The 25,584-nt window shown below is 45.6% G+C and overlaps 1 protein-coding gene across 5 annotated transcripts in view; it reads right to left on the bottom strand.

Annotated features, from left to right (window-relative positions):
* Positions 1-25,584, bottom strand: part of ADGRB1 (adhesion G protein-coupled receptor B1) — a 294,498-nt gene that overhangs the window by 150,880 nt on the left and 118,034 nt on the right. For all 5 annotated transcript variants that reach the window (XM_040588096.1, XM_040588098.1, XM_040588097.1 and 2 more), the window contains exons 3-4: positions 12,734-12,892; positions 4,220-4,327 (exon numbers count right to left, since the gene is read on the bottom strand). In XM_040588096.1, coding sequence (XP_040444030.1) covers positions 4,220-4,327; positions 12,734-12,892 — 267 coding nt within the window. The remainder of the gene's footprint in view (positions 1-4,219; positions 4,328-12,733; positions 12,893-25,584) is intronic.

Raw genomic sequence — 25,584 nt, 5'->3', positions numbered from 1 at the left:
CAAGAGTTTGTGGCTCTCATCAATCTGCTCATTGGGATTTTTGGTAATCATCTATGTTGTTATGCATCATGCTTTTCAGCACATCTCCTTTGAATGTTTTCAGTCATTCAGGCAGTTGATTGGTAAAAATATGCCCACTAATTGGCGGATGGTGCATCAATATGTGCAGGGCTGTTGAATGGAGAAAGTGTAGAGGAAGAATTATCATTGAGGTAAAATGGACAGGCTTTCACTCCTTCATGTACTGGCTGGACTTAGAAAGAGGTGGAGGTAAGGATGAGTCTTCCTCTATCTCATCTATGCCATTGTAATGACTATCATGAGACTTAACTGCTTTTGTTCATTAAGCCAAAGTTGTTCAATACTCTTTCTCTTTGCTTTTGTGTTTTGGTTCATTAATCTATCCAGCTGGTTCCAGTTAGATAAATGTTATGGACCACTGGCCTTTCTCTGTGATGTGTAGGACACATTATGTGTTTTGAAACCTTGGGGCTTCAAGAAAATATCACTCCCATATCCTGTTTCTCAACTATCAGATCTGCTGGTATACAGAGATCTTCATTTCAATGGTAGTTTCGCTGCCTTTCCAATAAGGAACTTGACTGTCTATCAGACAGACAGTCCTGTCATACTCCGAGTTCACCACCAGCAAGTTATTTTTTTGGCACCGTCATTTCAGTTTTTTGCCATCCAGAGAGGCCCAGACCCCAGAAGATCCCCCTTTGGCCCACAGATCCCAACCATTCCTGCTACCTAGCCTGCTTGGATGCTGCATGAACAGACAGTGCCTTTTCACTGCTCAGAGAACACCCTCCATTGACCTTAAGTGACAACCCCAGTACTGCACTGAGCAGCACCAACTCAGTGTCAGGGAGCTGGCATTTTTTTGGTAATTGAACGCTGCTAATTTGTGCCCAGAAGTCTTTCGAAGAGGCCAGAGGTGGGGTAGGGGAAGCCTGCAGACACACAGCTGCCTCCTCCATCAGCAGCTCATGGTTTGGAGACTCTACCACCCCATCACCTCCCCACTCAGTGCTGACTGTGATTTTGCAATCTCCATATTCAGACAAGAGTTACTGTGTCACTAGATGAATGAATGGCATCTTTGAACCAAATTCCTCTTCCACCTCATTCCTCTTCTTCATTATTTTTGGCCTTTCCCCTTTCACAGTAGAAATATCGATGATTACAGGTAAATCTCCTCAGTTATCCTCTCTCACATTGCACCAATCCCTGGCTTTTAAATCCATAATATAGTTTATTTTCCAAGTGCTTATTCCTTCGGGTTTGGTGTAATTTTGAACTAAGTAATTTATCTCTGTCTACTGGGGCACTATGTCCAGTGCAGTCTCAAACCTTGCAGAAATTCAACTGATTTTCAAATGATGAGAGACCCAGTTTTAAGATGCTCTCAGGCATCAGAACAAGCTCTCTCATTCTCCATCCAAAAGAAGCAGGATATTTCCCACCATCAAAACTATGGGTGAGAAGAATTTCTGCACCCCTGTGGGTCAGACTACAGCAAATACAAATTACTGGATGCAATATCTGCCAATTATTTATCCCAGAAGTGGATCCTGGATCTGTTTTTTGATATAAGGGCAAGAAATCTACCAAGCTCATCAGGTCTGAAAGCCCTTTAGGACAGCTCAGTACTGTCTTGTAATTAAACTTGCCAAGTATGCACTCCGCCAAATTGAACTTCATCCCCTAGAGGACAAGGGACCATGCACTGTCCTCCATCATGACTGATGCCTGTAGACATGTCTCTTCAGGATGAACCTTTGATTAGCCCTGTGATGCTCTAGGCTAGCTTGGGGATTAACAAGCATGTCCCAAAGGAGTTCACGAGGACTAGGACTCCATTTCAGGTGGGAAGATGGCCCTTTGCAGGGCTTGCTGCTCCCACAAAGCCAGCTGCAGCACCTTCCTTCATCTGGAGAGGAGCCAGCAAGTGCTACAGAAGGAGACATGCTGGGCATCACTCCACAGGGACGTAGCACTGCAGTCCAGGGTTCTTTCCAGCTCCTGGCCAGTTCTGAGAACAACTGAGCTGGCTTTACAGAGAGCTCAGCTGGCTGCAGGGTTCCCAGCGGCACCTGCAGCTTCTCTGTGACACTCTTTCTCTCAGCACTAATGGAGTGGCACATCACTGTCATCCCCCTGCCAGGATCCCTTCCTGGTTTTGGCGTCATCTGTCAATCTGACATCTTGCCATGTTCAAGCCACTTCTTCACTCACATCCTGCTGCTGGCACAGAGCTCCTGGAAAAAGTCTGTGGGCTGAGCTGGGAGGGCCTGTGCCAGGGACCTGCTGGGCTGGATTTCACTCTTGTGCTATTGCTGGGAGAGACACATGGGCAGCCAGCATCACCACACCTGAGAGCACAACTGTGCCAGAGCCTATGAGCCAACAGAACCTGGACACCAGGGCTGCAGAGGGCTGGCAGGAGGAAATACTAGTCTTCAGCTGTGCAGGACCATCCCCTCATCCCTAGTCCTTATGGCTGGCATCAGCTGTTTTTTGTATTTCATATTTTTCCAGGTCTTGACTGGATGTGAAATGGTTTATCCCCTACAAACTCTGTTAATTGCTAAGGAAGACATGGGCTTTGCTTTGGCACCTCCAGCTAAAGACTCCCTCTAAATCTCTCCCTGGGCTGTACCCTCTGCCTGGTCTTTACATCTCCTCCATGCTGACTTCTCTGAACAACTTGGCAGCAGTTGCTGCTCCTAGGATAGTGGCAGGAACGTGACATGCTTGCAGTAGGACAATGCATATCTCCCAGCCCATGCTGCATGCAGGGATAACCAAGCCCAAGTCAGCCATGATGCAGCAGTGGCTACGATAGCAGGGAGTTAATAGAGATGTCACTGAGCCCAGATGCAGTATCCAGCTGAACGGCAGGAAAAAATGCCAAGCTATAAACCTGATGACTGAGCTACAGGTTGGAACAAAGCACCAGGGAAACACCAGGGATCAGGTAGAATAGAACAGGGAACATCACAGGACATGCCTTGGAGTACCTTCTCTTCCTCCTCATTTGGACATGTGTAACGGAGAGATTGAGCTCACCTTCACCAGGTTGTAGTGGTGCAAGCACCCTCCCTCTCCTGCAGCCTTTTGCCAACCGCCACTGATCCTACAGTCAGTGGAGCTGCTCCTACTGGAGGGAACAGGTTCAGCAACGGGTAGCAAGGAAATTCAGGCCATCCCCTGACTTGTGTTGAAATCCACAACCCCAGCCACTGCCCAGTCATCCCCAGAGCATCCACACCACACAGCTTCCTGATGCTGCTCACTACTGCAAACTGGCAAAGTCCTGCTGTGTTGGACGGAGTACAGCTGTTTTACACAAGAATATGACCTGCTTTTCCTTATCATCTATTTCACAGCTCTGGCTCTTCAAATCACCTGTCTGAAGCCTTTCTAGAGCACAAATTATTTGCAAAGTCAATAGGCAATGATTTTTACCTGTTTAAGCTATTGAGCACACCTTGCTTTGTCCAAGACCCATGAGCTTCTGCCATGAAAAGCAGCCATGAAGGGAGAGCACAAAACCTCTCCAGACTGGATCTGTCATAGATCTAGGTCCAGTTCATTCCCGTCTTCCCAGCTCACTTTCTTTGATATCACTACATTTCATTCCCCTTCTGTTGCAGAAGGGTGGAAGGTCTGGCTGCAGAACCTACCAGATAAAAGTCCTTGCACAGCGTAAGACCCAGTGACAGAGGAAAGCCGTCCTGCTTTCTCCCTATCATGCCCTGTACACCTCCTCCTATGGTCAATGGAAAGGCATGACACGAACATCAGCAAAGAGGCTGTATCACAGTAAGGTCAGCTTTGGCTTAATGAACCATGGCTGTTCATATAGTTCAGACAAAGCAGTGACTCAGAAGTGGGCAGAGTGATGAGAAGCCATCTGTGAGATGCATGGTCTTGTTAGAGCTTTGTGTCTAACCCTTTTTGCCTTGTCTGGCTAATGGCAACAACACAAAACCCTGTAGGGTAATGGAAGGGGAACAAACTTGGTGTGACCATTTGCTCAGTGTGTGACTTCTTGGATAAGCCCACACTAACCTGGGGGGGGGAAAGAATTGGTTAGCTGGGTCATTGAAACAGCAAAGCGAGTCAATGCAGTCAGCCCAGCCCAGCTAGGAGGTGCAGTGACCAGGCAGTGTACCAGCTCCAGAGGCTGTTGTGGTAGGTCAGAGCTTACCTATTTGAGGTGCAGGGTACCCGTAGTGCTGCAGTTCATCAGTGTCCTCTCGCTTTCTGTTATCTGTGGACCTCAGCGATTGGCTTCTGGAATTATAGCGTCCATTGGCTATGGCAAGGTAATGGGTCATGTAAATACACCTTGGTTCACTCTGCAAGATCTTTCACTACAAAGGTTACACGTATAAACAACAGCGACCTGCAATGTTTGGTTGACACAACCACCTGCTTTCCAACCCCAGCACCCCTGGCCACCAGCAGTCCCCGAGGCTTTAGCACTGAGCCAGCCTACTAGACTCAGAATGGCTAGCAGGTCAACCCCTTGTTTCTCAATGAGATGTGGGACCATGCAGAATATGATCCCTTATGTCTGGTCTTTAACCAATTTCAATAATTTTATAGGGTGTCTATACTCTTTACTGTACTTGTGGAGGATTTAGCCTTTTCAGATACACTGACAACAAATCCCACATCATCCCAGCAATGTTTTGAGATCTATGGTGGTGACTGGCAGCATTTTTTTGGTGCAAAACTCTGCCTTGCCACCAGCACCTACTTAGCCATGGTCTACAGAGTAATCAGAAAATACTGAGTGGAACAGGCAGGTGAGGGCAGGTGAGAAGGAAAGGGAAAACCCCAAAGGCTGTCTCCTTCACAGACTTCACCACCAGCAACAAGGAGAGATGAAGGTCTGGTGTCAACATATTGACTTATGTACCAACTATGGCTGGGCACCTTTCCAGCTGAAGGTTGGAAGCTCTTGACCCTAATGTCCTAACTGAAAATCTCCCACTGAAGACTACGGTGTTGAGATCAGAAGGTAAACAATGCATCCACCTTAAAGAAGAGGCATTTAACTCCTGACTGACAGCTAGCACCCCCGTTCCTTCTGAACTCACGTATCTGCCAGCTTTGCATTTGTATCTCATGGGGATCAGCCCTGAATTTGCCACAGAGGAAACTAAAATTTCCATTCTCCATGTCACAACCCTGACACATGCCCTCCCCAGTAAAGAGAGAAACAACTGAGCAACAGCAACCAAATCCTGCCCACCAGTATGGCCTGATGTAAATCAGGAGAGCTCAGTGGCTCCACTGGAGTCACGCAGAATAGCAGAGCAGAGCTGAGACCCAGTAATCTGTGATCTGGCAACCAATTTGTTTCCAAACAGCAAGTACCAGACAGAGGATCTTTTTCCCCAAGGAGGTAAAACAGTCAGACATCTTTTGAATAAGCACAAACTGCCAAGAGATCAAATGGTGACAAATTTGATCTCAGAACCCTGAGAAAATTAATAAAGGTTAATGAAGCTTCAGTGTAGTGGCAGAAATCTTTATTGCCATCCAAAAAGGGAAAGCAGAGGAGGGAGAGGAATTACTCAGAGTCCCTGCCAGGAGCCAGACTTTATATTCACTAGTGTGGTTCGCAGAAAAGGCCCATTTAGTTTCTGAAATTATATTATTTCCCATTACTGTTGCCCAAAAGAAGGACTTAAGGAACCTAGGAACTGGTCACACAGACTCCTTCAAACCTTCCCAGCACCGACTGGTTGCAGGCTGCTGAATGGAGGGGATGGGATGGGGCAGTCACCCACCTGCCATCATCAAGGGAAAAGCACCAATAGCCAGACATCAGGACTACAAACATCCTGATGTTTGCATACACCTCGTTTTTGTCTGGCTCTTTATGGGAATAGAAAGGGCCCAAAGCCTTTGATTTTAACAACTACAGTGTCACGGAACTTCTCTGTGTGAGATTCAGTTTTTTAAAAATGCCATCCTCTAACTAGCTTTCCAACATCAAGTGTCTTGGATTTCCTTAGGAGACAAGATAAATTAGTCCTATATTTGGGACACATCACAAACCCCGCTCCATTCCCACCACCCTTTGCAGACTATACCTATGCACATTCTTCTTCCCTGATTGAAGCCCTCTACAGGAAAGCATACAAACCACAAGAATACACAAAATCTCCATCTGCAGTAAATCCCATAGGCTTCCCAGGGACTTGTTTAGGTTGTGAGGAGAAACAGAGGCTGGGCAACAAGGTGTAGATGTGGAGCCTGGATGGCTTTGTTAGGTGCTCAGAGCAAAGAAGGTGACAAGGAAAACCTGGGACTGAATATCCCAGAAGCAGCCAGTGAGCATGAAGGGGTGAGTGGACAGAGATAGGAGGCAGGACAGGAGGAAGGAAAGACAAAACAAAATCAAAGGTTTCTATGCCGCCCTGGCACCCTGCACCTCTTCTCACCAGTTATTTGGGTTCCATGTACTGACATTTCCTAGTGACTGATCCTAGTCTCAAAGGAGCTGCATGATTTGCTTTGCTCCCTGATGGATATAAGTCTATGCTGTTATTGCTCATCCTAATAAAAAACAATCAGGTCTACTGTCTGAATGTGTGACCCTTTCAGCTTGCCCCAAGCCTCCCCCAGCAAAGACTGCCTCCAGACCTGTGCTGGGGTCACTCTGCTGCAGCAGGCAGCCTCCTCTCTGGAACAGGTATTACAGAGAAGCAGGTCTGTCTCCATTCAACACGGAGCATGGCTTAGATTTAACCTGGACAGTTGCCTCAAATGTATGCAAAAATCAGCTGTGGTTCTGAACAAAGCAAGGAGAAGCTGGGTCCCTTACGCACAAGGTAAAGTTGGTGCAAGTGATGCTTTGCTGTGGATTTTACACACCTGAATTTTAGGGGTCAGGGGGGAGGTGACAAAATAAAGGCAATGGGGAATTGCTTGGATTTCAGCAGTCCACTTCCCACAAGGGTGTCAGTGGAGAGAAGCGATGTCAAGATCAAAGGAAGACCTAGGCTTGATTTACATCCCAGCTGTATAAATGACATGAGGATGGCACATTGTTGAAATACTCAGCACCTTGGAGGAACTAGCATGAGGGCTAGAGAAATAATGCCCTTGGAGGGAATGCAGAGATGTTGCAATTGCAAGCAAAGGCAAGCACGTAAGATTTTGGAAGAACGTAGCTCAAATGTAGATGGGGAGGATGATCTTGCAGTGCTGGCAGCAGTGGGAAGAGGAAGCAGGTGACCAACGCTTCTAATGAGAACATGGAATGTGTCAGACAGCACTTTGCAACACAACCAAGGGAAAAAAAAATCAATGCAGAGATTTTGCAGTGTTGTGGGCCAAGGTTTTAACATCCATGCACATCTCACCAGAGCTACACGCTCTTGCCTCTATAGTCCTCCCCCAAACAGGAGAGGCAAGGAAAATAGCAGGATCATGAAAATTATTCAGGCAAGCTGGGATGGTGGGAATGAAAAGATGGACTAGTGCAAAGAGTGGAAAGGGATGGTTTAAAAGCCCCATTGAAATGGGGTAAATGTATCTCGGTGTAGTAAAACTGAAGAAGTGTTGTCTGTGGGGTTTCTGGGGCACCTAGCAGGTGCTAAAGGAATAAAACTGAGGATAGAATCACTAACAACCCCTAAAACCCAAGATCTCAACGGATGTAGAAAGGGGTCATTTTGGAGGCCATTGAATGTATGGCAATTGCATAAACAAAGGAAATGGCCCAAAGCATTTTGATGTGAACATCTGAGACTTGTGAAAACATCACTGGGAAAGTTGCATGATACCCACATATAAAGCATCTGAACTACCATTAAAAGGGGAGGCAGTGTGAAGACTCTGCAAGCAACAGCAGATACCTATAGGACAAGGCAATCTTCCAGCTTGCAGTGAATTCTAGCCTGGCCTGCAGGGGATTGAGATGCTCTTACACATGCGCAAGATATTTCAGCTTGTTGGTTGCAGCAAAAAGGTTATTTTTAATGAAAATCAAGGGCAGCAGAGAATAAGACTGGAGCTCAGTCTTTTGAATGCCATGGAACATGTGTTTCTTCACACCACTAAGAGTTACACAGCTGAAGGGCTGGAAAGCCAACATGGATCAAGAGGACTGTACTGGTGTCACACTCTGCACCTGATGGCAGGATGTGGCCACTCTTTTCCCAGCCTAGGGCAGACGTATCTGCCCAATCTGCATATTCATGAAAGTCAGAGATAGCTTTGCATTCCCTTTGCCAGATGGGATGGCAGGATTTCAGCTGGCTTCTGCACTGTTTTTCGTTCCCCAGGAATGAATGCAGGCTGTCTACATCTCTGATTGTTCTTGCATTTCTCCAGCACTGCTGAATTCCAGCACCAGGGTCAGGCCCATGACACCCCCCACCCTGATTTGGGTGTTGTTCTTCCACATTGCCCATCCAGCCTCCCTGCAAGGACCCTCTGCATGCCAGGTTGTAAGCAACCACAGCTGCTAAAGCACCTTGCAGCCAAGAGGGGCCACCGCACAGCGGGTGTCCCCTTCCATCCAAAGGGGGTGGACCTGGAAAGCTCCTCTGCAAGCACTTGCCACCACACTCATGTTGGCTTTTCTTTCCTCCCTCAACAAAACAGCATCTCCTGGCCAAATCCAACAGATGGAGGAAATCTCCCCTGTCTGTGCCAGAGAGGAAGATATCACTGGGTCCTTTGCCTCTAGCAAGGAAAAAAAATCAGAGTTACAACAAACACTGGGTGTTGTCTTTCAGATTATGTCTCTTAAACTGAACAGCTGCCATGAAAAAAGTTCTGCCTAAGCCAAGCTGCTGTTACCAGACAAAGTTTCTTTTCCAGTTTGGGATGAGCCTTCACTACAGTTTTTCTTCAGTGTTTTGCAGCTTTAGGTTTTGCCCATGGAGATAACTTACCTGACTCACTTGCTCTTGGGCTTGGGTATGTATCCCTGGGGAAATCTATCCAGATGAAGATCATCAAGTAAGAAACTCCATTACATGAAACAACAGAAATGGTGGCCCAAACAAGTGGAAAAACTTCAAGTCTACATACAAGTGGTACCTGTGGAGTCATTCAGCCATCCCTGTGCTGCGATTTCAAACAACACTATGGTCTCCAGACAATGTGCTCAGACTCAGCCCTGGGAACCATGTGGCTATAGCTACGTTTCAGTGACTAAGCTGCCAGGAGTCACACCTTTTGGAAAGGCTGAGAACCACCGTGGCCACTGCTGCACACCAAGACCCACTGAAGCGGGGCAAGTCTGGAAGAGGAGGCATGGCAGGACCTGGAGAAGGTCCACCTGGGAGAGGAGATATGTGATGAGAAAGATTAGATCCCTCTAGCGCATTTGTCATGGCCAAGCAAAACAAAACAACTAATGAAACCCTCACAGATCCTCCACAAAGGTTTGTCTCAGCAGCTCCAGAGAGATGAGTGGCAGCACCTGAAGTTGTTCCCAGTGAGAACCTGCCCCAGATGTGGTACCAGATCAAGACCTCTCCCCAAAGCTGGAGATCCAAATAAACAGCTGAAACACTCTTGATAATCACCCATCAACTTAGGAGCCACTTTGGCAAAAGCAAGGAAGGAGAAGTTAAAGAAAAGAGATCAGTTTACCCTTATTTTGAATGTGGTGGTGCTTTCTGTGTTATTCCGACCTAACTTGCTTGGCCAGAAACCGACTGTACTTCTCTGGTGTAATTAACTTCCTTGGACAAGTTTCAATATACCCCCACAGCAAAAGGGAAAATATCAGAGCACTCATCTCTGTTTTGTTTGTTGTTTCATCAGGATTATAGATGGCCCTTTGATTAAGGAAAAGAGAATTTTTTACTGGTTTGTTTTTTTTTTCCCTACTAAAAGATTAAGGTGTCAGCTGCTCCACAATGCTTGGAGAGCTAGTCAGGTACTACTACAAGCTACTGAAATGCTGCACAGTTCAGGATAAAGGTCTTCTTCTGTCCAGTTCTTCTTATCTTCTTCTTTTTCTTTATTTTTTTTATTAAAAAATAAATTGATTGGACTCTATTTAACTGCAATGTATAATGAACACTTAGGAAAATAACAGTTCAAGTGGAAGAATGAACATCCTACTCACCCTTAACAAATCTATGAATAAAAGACAATAGGAGAGTAACAGTGACACATTTAAAACAGGATTTCTATTCTGCTTTTAAATCCTCTCAGGTTTTTGGTACAGATCACAGTAAAGAGAAAAAAATAGGATATGTGCAAAAAAAGTCCTTCCTGTTTTAAAGTGCATATCTCTTAAGCATGGCTGCAAAGGCAACAAGGGACAGATTCACTGAGGGGCGAGCTCAGAGACAAATGCACAGCTTGAGTAGAGATACAGGATTATCTTGAGGTAGGACACAGACCTCAAGATTTGCATGGACAAGCCTTCATGACAGATTAATTGTTCACATCTTCCCTCAAATGCTTTCCAGCTTGCCAGCATGAAAGCATCACAGTGGGACTCAGCAGTTTGCCTGCAAAGAGGCTCCTGGGAAAATTAATCAGAATTAACTTACTTATTTCAAAGAGATAAATCAATTTGTGCTGCCCCACTCTGTGAGTGTACTCTTTTTCCAAACTAGGGCCTTCCACTTAGCTCAAGATCTTTTCTTCCAGAATAAGCTCAGCTGAACAAACTGCACTGCAATTTGGAGCAGGAGTTGACTGGGTATGTAATGGAGAGAGAACAGGAAGACAAGTCAAATCATTTATTGAATCATAGCCCCCCCGGGGTACAATCAGAGTTTTCTACACTCAAGATCAGCTTTGTTGAATGTTGTGGTCTGGAAAAGACAAGAGAGTAAATAGTGCGTAAATAGCGATTCATCCCTCACTGCTGTGCTCCACACAATGAGCAGAGCTGGAAACCCAACCCAGACTTCCAGGCTCCACAGTTGCCGAACATCCCACTTCATCCCTCCTTGCCACAGCAGAGTCAGGAAAGCTGTCATGAAGAAAAGCCAAGTTTTGCCCCTGGGACAAATCAAGGGAAGATGTTATACCCCTTGCTCAGCACTGGTGAGGTTGGGACTTGGAAAACTGTGTCCAGTCTACCTGCACCCTGCTCCACCACTGCCCCTACCCCACCCCAACCCCCCCCAGCCCTCCAGTTCAAAAGCAATGTGAAGGAATCAAACAGGTCCCATTGGAGGGTTTTGAAGATTATGAGGGATGGGGACAGATGTCCTGCAAAAAGAGTCTGGGGAGCTGGGTCCCCCTTTTGTTTATCTAGCACAGGAGAGGCACTTTAGGAAGGTTTTTTGCCTGTTGTCCCATGTCCCCCAAGTTCAAAGAATGGCCACACCTGCAAAGCCCCCTCTACCTACCCACAATGCCATCTCCACCTTCTTCTCCTTCTACAGAATTGTCTACCAAGACTGATGTGGACCTTCCTCCAGCTCCATTCAGGCACACTCAAGCTGTACATCTGGACATCCTTTCAGGTCCAGCTTCCAGGCCTTTGCACTCTTACCCTTACTGCCCCAGGCTACAGCTGTGTTACAGCTACAAAGTCACCAGCAAGCATGGGGGACACAAATTAAATAACCTTAGTGTGGGCAAACCTCAGAGGGAAATTAACAAGTGTGAGTCAAGGGGATGAAATTCAATATACTAGGTTTCATTAGGGGGAAAAAAAAAAAAAAAGCCTAGTTTCAACGTGATTTAAATTTATGGAAGTGGTAAAAAATGCATGAAATAATTTTAGCTCTTATTAGAGGAATATATTTATGTCCCTCTATTTGAACTTCCCCTTTATCAGGAGATACTTCCTTGCCTTTGAAGACAGTTGAACTTTCCTTAGTTATTTGACTAGTTGGAGGAGTTATTCAAACATTCTCTACCATGAATTTGAAATAAAAAGAGGGGAATAATTATAATCAGCCATTTGCTTGCATTTGCTAGGCTGAGCTTTTTCTGCTGTTTTTTTTCCTCTTCATCCCCCTCTTGACTCAGCTAATGCAAAAGAAGAACTGGTGACAAAAGTGCCAGAGGTTCACCAGCTCAACCCATTGATATCTGACTGCTGACCAGCACAGACAAGCTGTCCCCTGCTCTCTGGTGAGGAGGTCTTGGAACAAGGCTGTATTACAGGAGCAGAGCGGAGCATCTGCCAAAGGCTTTGCCTTGCTCAAGCCCTGTGCTTTTCCTGTCTAAGGTCCAGATCCTTCTCCACATCTTAAGATTGTAGGCTTCATTTTGTAAAAGAAAGGGACAGCAATGCTGCTCTTGATTGGGAAGGTGAACTAAGCCAAAAAGAAGCGAGATTAGCATCTGTCTTGGCTGCATGCTTTATTTATTGGGGAAAGAAACTCTAACTGTCAAATAAATGCCTTTAAGGGTGTATATTTTGCCATCGGTGCCAGATTTATCACCAGCATATGAATACCTGATGTAAGCCTGCTTATAGGTTCCCATAGATTAGCCCCCATTCTTTGGGGTAAAGGTCTGGATCTGCAGGTGTATGTGTTGGAAGACGTGTCAGCATGTGCATGCGTGACCGCGAGACAGGCAGGGAAGGGCAGAGCCATGCACAGCCGAAGTCCCATGCTCCCCTGGGCTTGCCACTCCGACACGGCCCTTTGGCAGCTTTGCCATGCCTCTAGAACATCCTTCATTATTCATGGCATTGAGGCCAAGCTCCTTGTGGAAAGAGCGACCTGCTCACGCGCGTGCAAGGGAACATGCCTCCACTTACTATTGCATGCCTTCCTATTGCACAGCCGTCCTTCCTCCAGGACTCCCTCGCAGACAAGACCTTCGTTGGGAAGAGGCTTGCAGGTGCGCATGCGGGTCTGCAGGCCTCCCCCGCAGTCCTTGGTGCAGTCGCCCCAAGCCGACCATGGGTTCCAACCACCTGGGCAAAATCCAGAAAAGCCCCATCAGCTTCAGTGAGAGCCCAGCACCCAGGAAGCCGAGGCAACACTGGCCTGGCAGGCCCTACAGTGTACCCACTGCCAAGCCCCCAAACTGGGATGTCTTTGAATGTGGTAGGACGAGACACTGCAGGGCAGCCCAGAAAGTCAAGACATAAGAGGGGAAGGGAGAAACATTGCCTTTTCATTGACTTCAGCAATTCCCTATCTCTAAACAGGGATTTTGCCTTCCTGAAAACCCTGCCCCATTTCTAACTAGTCCAGTTCTTCCTGTGCTTGCTGCAGCAAAGAGGTCCCCTTCTCTTAGAAGGCCCCCTGTCCATTTTGTGGCCTGTTGGCTTCTCACCCCAGAAGGCATTTGCAAAAAACACTTCAAGGTACTTATCCAACATTGGTGGGATTGTCTCTCCTTCGTCCTCCCCCGTGCAAACACACATGCCTACTTGCAGACAACACAAGGGAGTTGGGAAGGTGTTGAGGTCCTACCACCCATTCACCCCCTCAGAGAAACACTCCTTTTCCCCATATTGCAGATACCACCAGCCACAAAGAAGTACCGCTTTCAAGAATGGCTTCGGTGAGGGAATGATTTTCCCCTCCAGCACCCTTGCAGCACCCACGGGGAGCAATCTGTGAGCACCGTAAGACAAAGGAGCTTTTTTGGCTTCCCTCCCCAGCCATGCTTAGTGCTGGTGTTGGCAACACACAGCCTTCCCCCTTGTACCACCAGCTACAGCCCTGCAAGCTGATGGAGCTGGCAAACCCCTTGCTGCCAGGATGGTCCTGCCGCTTGCAGAAGGGAAATGCTGAGCCTGTGCAGCCTTCCCCACCCTGCCTCCTTCCAGCCTGCTGAAAAGAATAACTGGATCTAGTGGGATGTCCATAAATGTTGATGGAAGGATGGACCGTGAATGCTATCTGAACTTGGCATGCCTCCCGCAGTCCAAAGCCTTACAGCAGGGCACCTGCAGGGAGCCCACCAAGGCTGGGTTTCATGTTGTAAAAAGACGGCAGGGGATCATCCAGGCCCTTCAAGTGATGGATAAGCTGTCATATCCCTCAGTGGTCAGTTCACTCCTCATCGGCCATATGCAGCAAGCTAAAATCTGCTAAAATAGGCCTCTGGTTCTAACAGCTGGTGACTGCTTCTGCTCCATCGTTTTCCCACTTCGTGGGGAGGAGCAGAGGAGGCCCTTTATCCCAGAGGTGGTCATTCTCAGATGGCTGCTTTTCCTGCTGTGCATTCTCATTACCCACAGCTACCCTTGGAGATGCTTCAGGTCAAGAAATTCAGCTATATGCCACGCTCAGGCACAGATAAGGATAATGAGGTAAAGATGTAGCTTTCTGAAGAGAGGAAACATTGGGAGAAAGACAAATGCTGCTTTTAAAACTAAAAACAAAATAAAGCCACTTTTTCTCACCAACAGTCAGAGTTTTCAGAGAGGCAAATGATCCATTTCAGCTGGCCCAGTCTCCCTGTGTTGTTATTTATGAGGCAATGGAGATCATGGATGTCCTCTGAGCTGTGGGCTCTGCTGCTCCCTACACACCCTAGGTAAGACACCAGCCCTGTCTGCAAAAACACGGGTTCTCAACTGCCCAGCTAGATGTCAGATCAGAATATAGGGATATTACCAGCACCCACTTGCACAGGGTTGGGCAGATACTCATCCACCTCCACAGCACAAAGCTGCAAGTCCATACTCTACTACCATCAGCCTAGCTGTGCTCTAACTTTTGCTCCCAAGACAGAGTGAAAATAAACACATTCTGAGCAACACTCACATTGATGAATGCAGTGGAAGCTGGTTAGATACTTGTGCTGGTTTTGGCTGGGATAGGGTTAATTTTCTCCACAGTAGCTCGTATGGGGCTGTGGTTTGGATTTGTGCTGGAAACAGCGCTGACAACACAGGGATGTCTGGTTCCTGCTGAGCAGCGCTCACACAGAGCCAAGGGCTTTGCTGCTCCTCACCCCACCCACCAGCCAGCAGGCTGGGGGGGCACAAGGAGCTGGGAGGGGACACAGCCGGGACAGCTGACCCCAGCTGACCCCAGGGGTATACCAGGCTGTATGACAACATGCTCAGCACATACAGCTGGGGGAAGAAGGAGGAGGGGGGAGGGAACAATCAGTATGATGACGTTTGCCTTTCCAAGTCACCCTTATGTGTGATGGAGCCTGGCTGCCTTGGGGATGGCTGAGCACCTGCCTGCCGGTGGGAAGTGATGAATGAATTCCTTGTTTTGCTTCGCTTCTGTGCACGGCTTTTGCTTTACCTATTAACCGGTCTTTAACTCAACCCACAAGTTCTCTCCCTTTTACATTCCTGATTCTCTCCCTCATCCCATCAGCAGAGAGTGAGCGAGTGGCTCCGTGGAGCTCAGTTACCAGCTGGGGTTAAACCTTGACAATACTTAATAATGAGATTAACACAGGAAAATAGAGCAGGATGGAGATGCAGGCTAGTGAACCTGCCAGCAAGGTGCTCAGAGATACTGGCAGCATTGTGGAGGATGGAGCTGTTATTGGCACACAATAAATATTTGACCTTAAAGAAGACCGTCTTTCCTTTGAAAGACACTTTCTCTGTTGGTTCCTTTTCTAAACAGCACAGGGAAATAGGCTTGTCTCTCCCGTTCCCTGATGGGAGACAGATTGTGTTTCAGTTGCAAGAGAGGCCAATGGCATAATAGCAGGTGATGCCTTGCTTGAGCTGATCGGTAGGATATCTGTAACCAGGCACATTTAGGAGTTAATCAGCTCTTTGCTTGCCCTTTTAAGGATGTCTTACTTTACTCTCACTCCCTTGCAAATTAGAAGTGGTGCTGGGGAAGGGAGAAAGCATCACCACACAAGCCTTGACTAGCCTTCTGATTTATTTGCTTGTGATGCTTTATAAGTCAAAATGCGTAACTGTGCCAATGTCTTAAAGGTTATTTTATATTGTGTTTGTAAGCAAAATACAGACTGGTTATTCAGACTGATTGCCTGTCATGGTGTCCCCAGTTTGATTACAGGTTATTCAAACAGGTCTGCATTTCAAGGTATAACCTATTATGATGACATCAAGCCCCCAAAAATATATAGAAATAGATGCTACCTGATCTCACTATGGGAAAAGTGGAGGATAGCGTAGGTTCCAGTTTTTAACTTCTTTTTATGCTGCTTACCCTCAGCAATGGGAGAACCAGTCAAAATAAGAAAAAAACCACACCATGACCTAAAAACCTTAACTGGAATGAGATCTCTTTATGAGGTTGAGAACAGATAACTTACTTCCTCTCCTTATTCCTCAGTTTCCATACCGTTTGTAAGTACTAAAGAGAAGCTAAAGAAGTACCAGAACACTTATTAAATCAACACAGGCATTTATAGCCAAGACAAAGGTATTCCCCACTTTATGGAGTAGTCTTTTTTTATCATCAGGTTGTCCTGTGGTCCTGACAAATTAAATACTGCATGTTATTTATCCTGTTTATTGGCTGTCAGATAAACCTTTTGAAATCTCCCTTCTTTCCCTGGGTCTAGTCATTCACTGTTCCAAGTGATTTGTCTTTTTTAGTGATGCTGTAAACTAGCAGTTGAGGGCCTATTATATGAAGTAATACCCATCCCATCTTGAGGGGGAAAAAAAGTGCTGTGCTGTGAGTAAAACACTTGACTCTTCTGCCTATTGCTTTAAAGCATCTGGCTGGTGGAAAGGGGTGGCTGGGTAACAAGTGAATAAGCTACCATGGCCATGGAGCAGCTAAGCTGTGGCAACACACGTGCTTTTACCCCAGTGCAGATGCTGCAAGAGAGACACGAGTGGCATTTTGTCACTGTAATGTCTGCACACATGCCCCATCACTCAGTTCATCAGGAGTGATTTTTTGAGCTGCAACAAGCCTCATGACTCCCCGTCTTCTAGGAAATGTTAATACCCAACTTCAGTTGCACAATTCCTTGCTCTGCCTCTTCTTACATTTTAAGCATGGGGTTGGAGAAGTTCTTTCTGATGCTGGGAAGTAAGTAACCCACACAAAATACAATGCAGAATCCTACTGATGTTAATGGGACCCTTTGCAGACAGTCCCTTTTGTCCCCAGAGTCCTGTTTCATCAGCTTTTAACAAACTGCTGCACCCCACTGATAGATGCAGGTTGAGTTGCCATCTGTCCTTAATCCAGAAATAACAAGTGTGCTGCAACTGCTTCATGAAAGATTTTGCTTTTCTAAGGCACTGACTTCTTTGAAGGTCACATACCCAACCCATTCCCACTTAGCAAAATTTTGCTCGGCTACATCCTTGTACAGGCTACAGACCTTCCTCACTCTGCTCTTTAATCCCTTTAACTGGAGTAGCTGTGGCTCACACCTCCAGCACCAGAGGTTCCCATTACAACCAGCAGCTATCACCTCAATCACATAGCAAGGCTTAGCTTGAGTTATTTTATTTTTTGAGAACGGTCCCAGCTGATAGCATGAATTTTGCAAAGGTGGCTGTTGCATGTGAGGCTGCTGCTCATGGGACTGTTTTGAGCACCATGGAGACTGTCATTCAGGGGGGCTTTTAATCCAGTTTCTAAAGGGCTTTTTGATCCTCCTCAGTCGGTTCTTATCATGATCATGTACTAAAACAAATTACTTTTCATGCTAGGCTGACCCAATGCATTCTAATTCTCCACAGTTAAATGGAGAAAATTTCAAGATGGTCAGAATCAACTGGCAAGCTTACATTTGGTGTTTCTTGCTCTGAATCTTAAGCAGAGATGCCACAGTAATAGGTATTTCCTATTACAAATTAAAGGACAGAGCTCCATTTAGACACCTCATCCAAACACCCTTGATCTTTGGGAAGATTTACATCCTGATTTGGAGTTTATCTTTGCAGCTGACAGCTGCGATGTGTCTCAGATGCTAGTCAGTCAATCATGCCTTTTAATTTAACAGCAATGCTTTAAATTAGATGACAGTGACAACAGCAAAAACCAAGGAATCAACACAAAACAATCAATAGAGCACAGCAAAAGGGCCTTTGCTGACACACTACATCCATCTCCGATTTTAGTTTTTTGGATTTAGCTTCCCGCTGACCCCAGCTGCAGACACTTTTTGCTGGCAGTTCTCTCCAGCTCAGCAGGCCAGGACATCTTGTGTCCAAAAGACATGCCGAGACTACATAAAGCCACCACAGTTCTGTGTGCTACCACTGGAAATACTTGTAGTGGACCTTATATTACAGTATCTGAGGGCCTGAGAATCATCAGCAGTTAGCAAATGAGTGAAAAAAAAATGTTATTTCTTATGCAAATAGGAGGAATGATGCTGAAAGGAGATTAAGAGTGAGATTGTCTTATACCATCTGAAAGTTAAATTTGTTATACAATGGGGAAAGCAAGAGAGCTACACCCCAAGGTTTTATCACTCTTCTATCTTACTGTGCTGGGAAAGAGCAAGTCCCGAAGGGACTATTTTGAAGACAGCCTTCTATTACACAAAACAGTGATCTTTCCCTGGAGAGCCATGCATTCAGCTTGCTACTTCTGTGGAAGAAAGGAAAAAAAAAATCCTTTAGGAAGATGTCCCCTCCTCATGCCCCATGCGATGAAAACCTATGGCAGCACAAGTGAGTTGCTCCAGTGGTTCATTCTCTGCCCTTTCAAAAATAAATCCCATGCAAATACTTTGCTGTTTTGCAGGTTGTGCACACCAATATTGAAACTAACCCCCCAAGACCCCTAAAAGAAAAAAAAAATATCATTAATTCCAGCTTTTCCTGACAACCACCTTCTTTCAGATGCCAAAGCTTTTGATGAAAGATGCATGAACATGACACCCCCATTATTGATCTAGTGAGAAAGAAAATGAAAAGGTTGGGAGTAAGTACCCTCTTCTGCCCACTGTCCCTGCTGGGGGTCATGAACTCCATTAGTTTATCTGGTAATGACAAATTCAATTCAACACAAAGACCCAGAGATGATCAAAGAAACACAACAGGCAAAGGCATCGTGGTAACCTACTGAATCAAAATGGACTACGCACAAGGAGTACCCTCAGAGGAGATGGATTGGCCTGTGGTGTGAAACCCACCACTCTGAGTCATCGTGAAAGACACTCTTGGAAATGCCATGCAAACCAAGAGGGTCCCTTGCCTAAAAGGCTATAGGACTTACTGTCCTATACAGAAAATAGAACGTGGGGACTGCACAAAACTTTTTATGGCGTTCTCGGGGGTGAAGGAAAGGGAAGGCTGCTAAATACAAAACACCAGCAAGCTTCAAGCTAGACTAGCCAGCAAGTAGGACAAGGGACACCCAAGACAGGGACATCAATCTGCACAGCCAGGATCATCCCTTCTGTGCTGTGTGTGTTTACCTCTGACAAACTCTGTATTAACAACAGCTATAACCGTACATTGCGATTCTCCTCCACAGAAAGGAGATGTGTGGGAAAGTGATCAATATGAAATAAAAGTTCATGAGTGACCAGGACAATGTAACTGGGGATAGCTGTTCATTGTCTTTTCCAATATTGGAATTCTGAGGGGTGTCAAATTCAATTAGCAGGAGGCAGGTGCAAAACCAATGAAGGATAAAAGTCATAGACACAGAGCACTGTCAGACTGTGCCATGCTTGTCACAGCATGAAAAGGTACAAAAGTTTCTATGAATACAGAAAGTAGCTAGGGAAATACATGGGACAGGAACTCATCAAATGCTACTAGATGCCAAAACAGCAGCTCTTCCTCAGAAGGTCTCGGGCCACAAATTACTGAAGGCCAGAAGGATACTGTATGCTTGTCCTGTTCTGCTGTTTTCTCTTGGTAGCCACTGCTAATGAGAGGATATTGGGCCAAAAGACCCGTGATCTGGCCAGCAAAATGTCCTCTGGTGCTTTCACAGTTGCTTGGCCTCTTCCTACCTTAAGTTTATTACCAGGACTCTTGTTCGCAGAGATATGTTCAGAGCACAGACAGCTCAAGGTCAAGCCATTATTCCCCACCGCCACGCAAAAAGCTGCTCAGATCACTCATTTCTGGGTACCCAAATAAGTGGTGTGATTTTTCAAAGCTGCTGAGTGGCCAAAGCTGTCATCGATTTCCGTAACATTCACCAATCCCTGCAAATGAAGGTAACGAGACCCAATTTGGACAAACATTTAGGACCAGCTTCAGCCTCCCCGTGTTGCACATTATTTAAGGAGGATGGAAATGAGGCCACAGTGCTCAGCTTTCAAGGAAACACAGCATAAAGCTATGCTTATTACATGATTCCCTGTAAATGAAACACTAGGGATAAAGAGAGATTATTTATGTGGAAATAGTGGGGGAGGTGGGCAGGGAAATGAGAAAGGGAATGTTTAGTCTGGAGTAGGAAATCAAATAAGACCGTGGTAAAAGTCTTCTCTTAAGAAAGCCGTAGAGGCCTAATCACTTAACTTATTTCAAAGCAGAGCAGGCAAAATATCAGAGAACAGACTTGTGAAGAAAAATCCAGCATGCACCACCGGGGAGGAATGAAATGCTTTCCCACCCTGAACCTCTGATACTGTATAAATCACATCAGAGCTGAGTTCACACACTACTTGCTTCTTCAAGTTATTGCAGACCTCCGTGCAAAGCACAGAGGGGACTTATTAGCATAGACACATGCATACCCCCATACAGTGATAAATATACGAGCACATTAAAATCAAACTGTGTAGCCCGAGTTGATTGAAACATTTCCTGATATGAGTGTCACTATCTGTTTTCATGAAAGCTGGTTCAAGGAAATCAAAGAAGAGCATTCATGAAATTTCCTTTCATGTTCCATCTACCCTGGCTTGAAGGGCCTCAGTTTTGTCAAAGGTGTTTTCACCTCTGAAAAGGTATAAAGCATTTGCAGAACACTGCATAAACCCATAAAAGCAGTAACATGTTGTAACACCCAGAGCTTTGCAAGCCCCCTGCAATTTCAGCTTGTTTCCTGAGCAGCATTTCCAGCTGAAGGATTTCTATGGTCCCCGAGACTGCAGTTTCTCAATCCTCCGTGAGCTGTGACATATTTTTCTTTGCAAGAGCCCTGCAAGGCAGGGCTGGGCTGTTATTGCCTCTGCAAGATGAACCAGGGAGGGGCTGAAAAGCCAGCAGTATCACAGGGCACCTGCTATACAGCATAGAGAGAAGCTAAATTTTCTTAAAGCAAGCATCTTACAGAAGAACAGAGAGTAAATCACCCAGGAGGACAACCCAGGAGTCAGGTGTCCCCAGCTCAGAGCAGTTTTGCTAAGGAGACGCTGCTCTGCAGACGCTATTCATGGCTCACAGCACTCCTGGCTCCGCTAACTGCTCCCAGGATAGAGCCAGAAATGAGAACTCCAGTGCAATGCTGAGGCAGCCGCTTGGCAGTTATTAAACCAAATATTTAATGACGTTTTGATACACACAGCCAAACCCTCTTCATACAGAGATGTCAGTAATAAGGATTTTGCCTGGAAGGGGAACAGAGGCAGTTGAAAACCACATGAAAGCGCTCGGTGTGTGCGCACCTCTGAGGAAGGCTGGCGAGCAAACAAGTCGTCAGCAGGCATTTCTCCCTTCAGTGTCCTCTCCTTCGCAGAGCTGTCTGCTACACTCATCCTGCAGTGGGAAGATGCTAATCTTGGCCACCTTGCTGGGCAGAGGCTGCCTTTACCAGCTCATCCTTTGACACATTGTTGGTGTTTTTCATTGCAGAAAGGAGAAAGCTTTAGGCTTGCCTTTAGGTGTGGTTTCTGTCTCTCTCTCTCTTATTAAGCCCCCTTGTTAAGATAGGGAAAGACAGAATGGTCACATAACATACCACTTGGGCAAGGTGAGTGAAAAAACTGGGGGAATTAAATGCTGATGTGTGTCTAAGGGGTCAGGCATAGAGCAGAGAAGAGCTTCTCTGCAAGCCAAAGTTGGGGATCAATAAAGACTACATGCCCAGGGAGCCCAGGAGGTCACTTTGCTGAGAAAAGATACCCAAGCAGTCCATAGACAGTTAAAACAGCCTTTTGGGAGAGGTGCTGTCTGAACTGGATTGATTGGGACCAGAAATCGCCTTGCACTGGTGACCATCTGAGGTTTTTTATTGGGTTGACCACTCTCACTGGGATTAGGAATTGCATTATGGGTTAACACCTGGGACCAGTTTGAGTGTGGAAGGATCCTGTCCCAGCCCTGACAATGATGGAAGGCAATAACATAGAGCTTTGTCTGCACTTGAGGTATCCAGAGTCATTGCTGGGGTTATTGCACCAGGGCAGCTCATGAAGATGAGGAACAAATCTGTCTGCCTTTTGCCCTCCTCTGCCACTGTCAGTATTACCATTCTGTTTGATCTCAGTCTATGATCTTCTGACCATTAATTGAGTATTATCGGTTGCTCAAATTAATTAGAACATTTTGGAAATGAAAGATCTTTTTGAATCTGCCAGTGTTTAAGGTAGGAAACAGAAATCAGAGGTATGAGCAGATATACCTTGGGAAACCTGGCTGCAGATGAGTGAAAGGGATTTATTACATGGCAAACATCTGCAATCAGTGACAGTGGTTTCATCAGTGCATCCCACGGGCAACTAGGACCACCATGTACAATCCAAGCAGGAGGCAGATAGATGCTCAAACCATTGGAGGCACCCAAATAAAAAGCTGCTACTAGGTTGCTTCATGATAGTTTAAGGAGCTAGCAACAATTCTACATCTGGGATAACATTCACATGGTAACCAGCATGCCTTAGCATGAAGGGCAAGAAAGCAATATTATCACCCTTGATCAACATTATCATTAAGAGGTTAATATGATCTTTTGACACTGATGCTAAGGTGTAGTATGTGTATTGAATCATTAGCATCGTTGCTGGCAATCTGAAGTTGGGGCACTATAAAACAGACTGCAGGCACAGCAATTCATTCAAAGATCCCTTGGAGACACTGGATTACAATGATTAAAGCAATTCTCAGCCTGATTCATAAACAACTGTTCTGAAAGTCATTACCTTTTCTATCAAAGGTGAAAGGGGATTACTCACACATGCCTGCTATGTCCTTTCAAAGTCCCAGAGTGGCACAAGGAAACATAACTCCATCTGGTCCTGCAGGCAGCAGACTTGTGGTCTCATCCTGTGTTTTTATCCTGAAAACTAAATAGTACTTGACCTCTTTTTCTTCTTAATGGCTTGATGCACAATGGCCTGTGTAGCCATGTTACCTTGCTACAGGTGAGGTCTCCCTCTGATTTCTTCTGTTATGACTGCTAAAATAAAGCCTTTTCGCTAATGAACATCTGAAGCATCTTCATGAGCATTTTCTAACCCTGACCCTGCTGAGCCAGACCCTGATACCCATAATCTTTAGCCAACAGAGATCAAGATCTGTCTACTTAAAACCATTCTTTCCTACAGACTAATCTAACATGAAATTCCTTTGGTCTGAGGTCCTGCTTAAGAAAAGGAAGGCACAGTGTTGAGAGATTTTATCAGCACAGATGATGAGGCAATGCCACGAAGGCTCAGCATTTACCCAGGCATTTTAATTTTTTTTTTTCTGTTATTGATATTTGTCATTTATATTCCCGCAGTGTTAAGAGGCCTTGAGTAAGACAAGAGCCGTCCTGGGATTGGCACTACTGGCAAAACAGTCACAGGCAGTCCTTGATCCTAAGAGCTTGCATTAGGCAGTGCCTAAATACTGCTGTGATTGATAATAGAGAGAGAGGTGAATGTGCATGGAGAGGGAAGAGGAGAAGAGTAGGTATATTAACAGATATACAGAATTTCAGACTACTTTACAAATTATTGACTGTACTTACAAGTTAATCATCGTGTGCATTAGCTATTTTTTCTATGAGAAAACACAAACATCCCTGAGCTACAAGATTGTCTGGACAAATGGGTAGAGTCTGAACAGACCAAGAATGTAATTTTCCTCCCAGCACACTCCTCAAAATTGAGTGGAAATTAATCCATATGAGAATATAGGATGGAGATTGACAGCAGAATATTTCACTGCATCCTTTTTTCCTTTTGTCACCATTTGTGCTCAGAGGAGTCAGGAGTGGTTGGGTTATCATTGATTGCCTGGACTATTCAGGTTGGAGAGCCAGTACACCATGCGATTAATTTTCCTCTAACACTCCATGAAACTAGAAACATAGCTAAATTGCTTCTGGATAACCACACAAATACAACCCCCAGAGTTCAGCCCTGCCCTCCATTCATCTCTTCATGACTCGTATCTGAAGCCATCAGATACACATGGCACCTGTTCCACATGGCACAAAAGGATCATGGTTGTCAACTCCAAGTGAGAGCTGCAGCCCCCACAGCCCACAGACTGGTATCTGTTTGACTCTGGCCTCTCTTAACATGGTTTAGTCCCATCATTCCTCTCTCTGAAGCTGTCCACACCACCTTTCTGGTAAGTACAATCCAACACCTACCTCCCCTAGAAATACTGGCTGCTTGTCCATCAATTCTCACTCTGCACAAACCAAACAACAGCTAGTAATTATATCTACTAATTACAAGTGACTCCTGTTTGGGGACTTGTGTCCTATTTTATTTTCCTCTGTGGTCATCTGGGTTGGTCCATGATGGCCAAAATCAGGAAGCTGGGTGAAAGACAGATTTGCACTGCCTGGTTTCAGAGGGTTTCCAAATGTCTCAGGTTGGATACATCTTTTTTGAGCACATCAGTATGAGCCAAGAGCAACATCTACTGGCCGAGCTGTTTAGTAAGACCAAGTGTAGACCTGTCACAACTCACAGATTGTACAGACCACTACACATCTGTGAGATATTTTTGGTTAGTACATAAACACGTGGCTTAGCACCAGCATTTCCCAGCTGTGGACATTGTCATCAAAGCAAATATCTCAGCCCTGCACACCTGGACCTAGCTCATATCCATGCCTAATCTGAAATTTGCTGTTCAAGGTCACTGTGTCCTGGGTAGTGCATCTTGGTAGACAGTAAGTACTTGCGTATCCCTGCTTCTTCATAGCATAGCACTCCTTGCACTTCCATAAAGTATTCCTGGGCTGAAGCAGTCTGAAGGTGGGTAGCAGTCCATCTGTTGCCACCAAAGCTGCAAGAAACTTACAGTAAGGGCTTTTCAAGTGGTCTAACTTTAGACATAGAAAATAAAGAGTCCAAATTCGGAGGCTAGACCTGTTGGTGTGTCTGCTGGTGTGTGGGGGGGATGACAGCTAACAGCACGAGTGTCTGTATTTCAAGGTGGGGGCTCAGCATAACAAATGATGCTGGGTAAAGCTGGATTATGATGAAAAATAATAAGAAGGAGCTTCATCCTCCAGAGGAGTCTGTCTATGTTGTTATCAGCCCTGTTCTCCCTCACTCTCAGCCTCTCCTTTCACAATCCTCACAAGGGGGTGTGGGAATGTGTGGCAATGAGAGAGAAAAATTGGTGAAGCTTCACCCAAAAAATGGAAGCAAAAAAAGACTGTGAGTTCATCTTATTAGGAAGATTGAGTCTAAAACTCATCAATAACAGGCATAACTTATGTCTCCATCTCTGTGGCCTGGCAAACAGGGCCATTTGGGCATTGATCAGTGAACAGTGCTCTAAGTCAGAACTCCAAATCAGCTACACATAAAATACAATTTCCAACCCCCAAAAGACCCACTTCTCCCTGCAGAGCAAGATCTAAAGGGAAGTAA

The sequence above is a fragment of the Falco naumanni genome, chromosome 3 (assembly GCF_017639655.2).
Source record: "Falco naumanni isolate bFalNau1 chromosome 3, bFalNau1.pat, whole genome shotgun sequence".
Taxonomy (NCBI): domain Eukaryota; kingdom Metazoa; phylum Chordata; class Aves; order Falconiformes; family Falconidae; genus Falco; species Falco naumanni.
The sequence above is the reverse complement of the archived record's forward strand: the minus strand, read 5'-3'. Positions and strand labels throughout refer to the sequence as shown.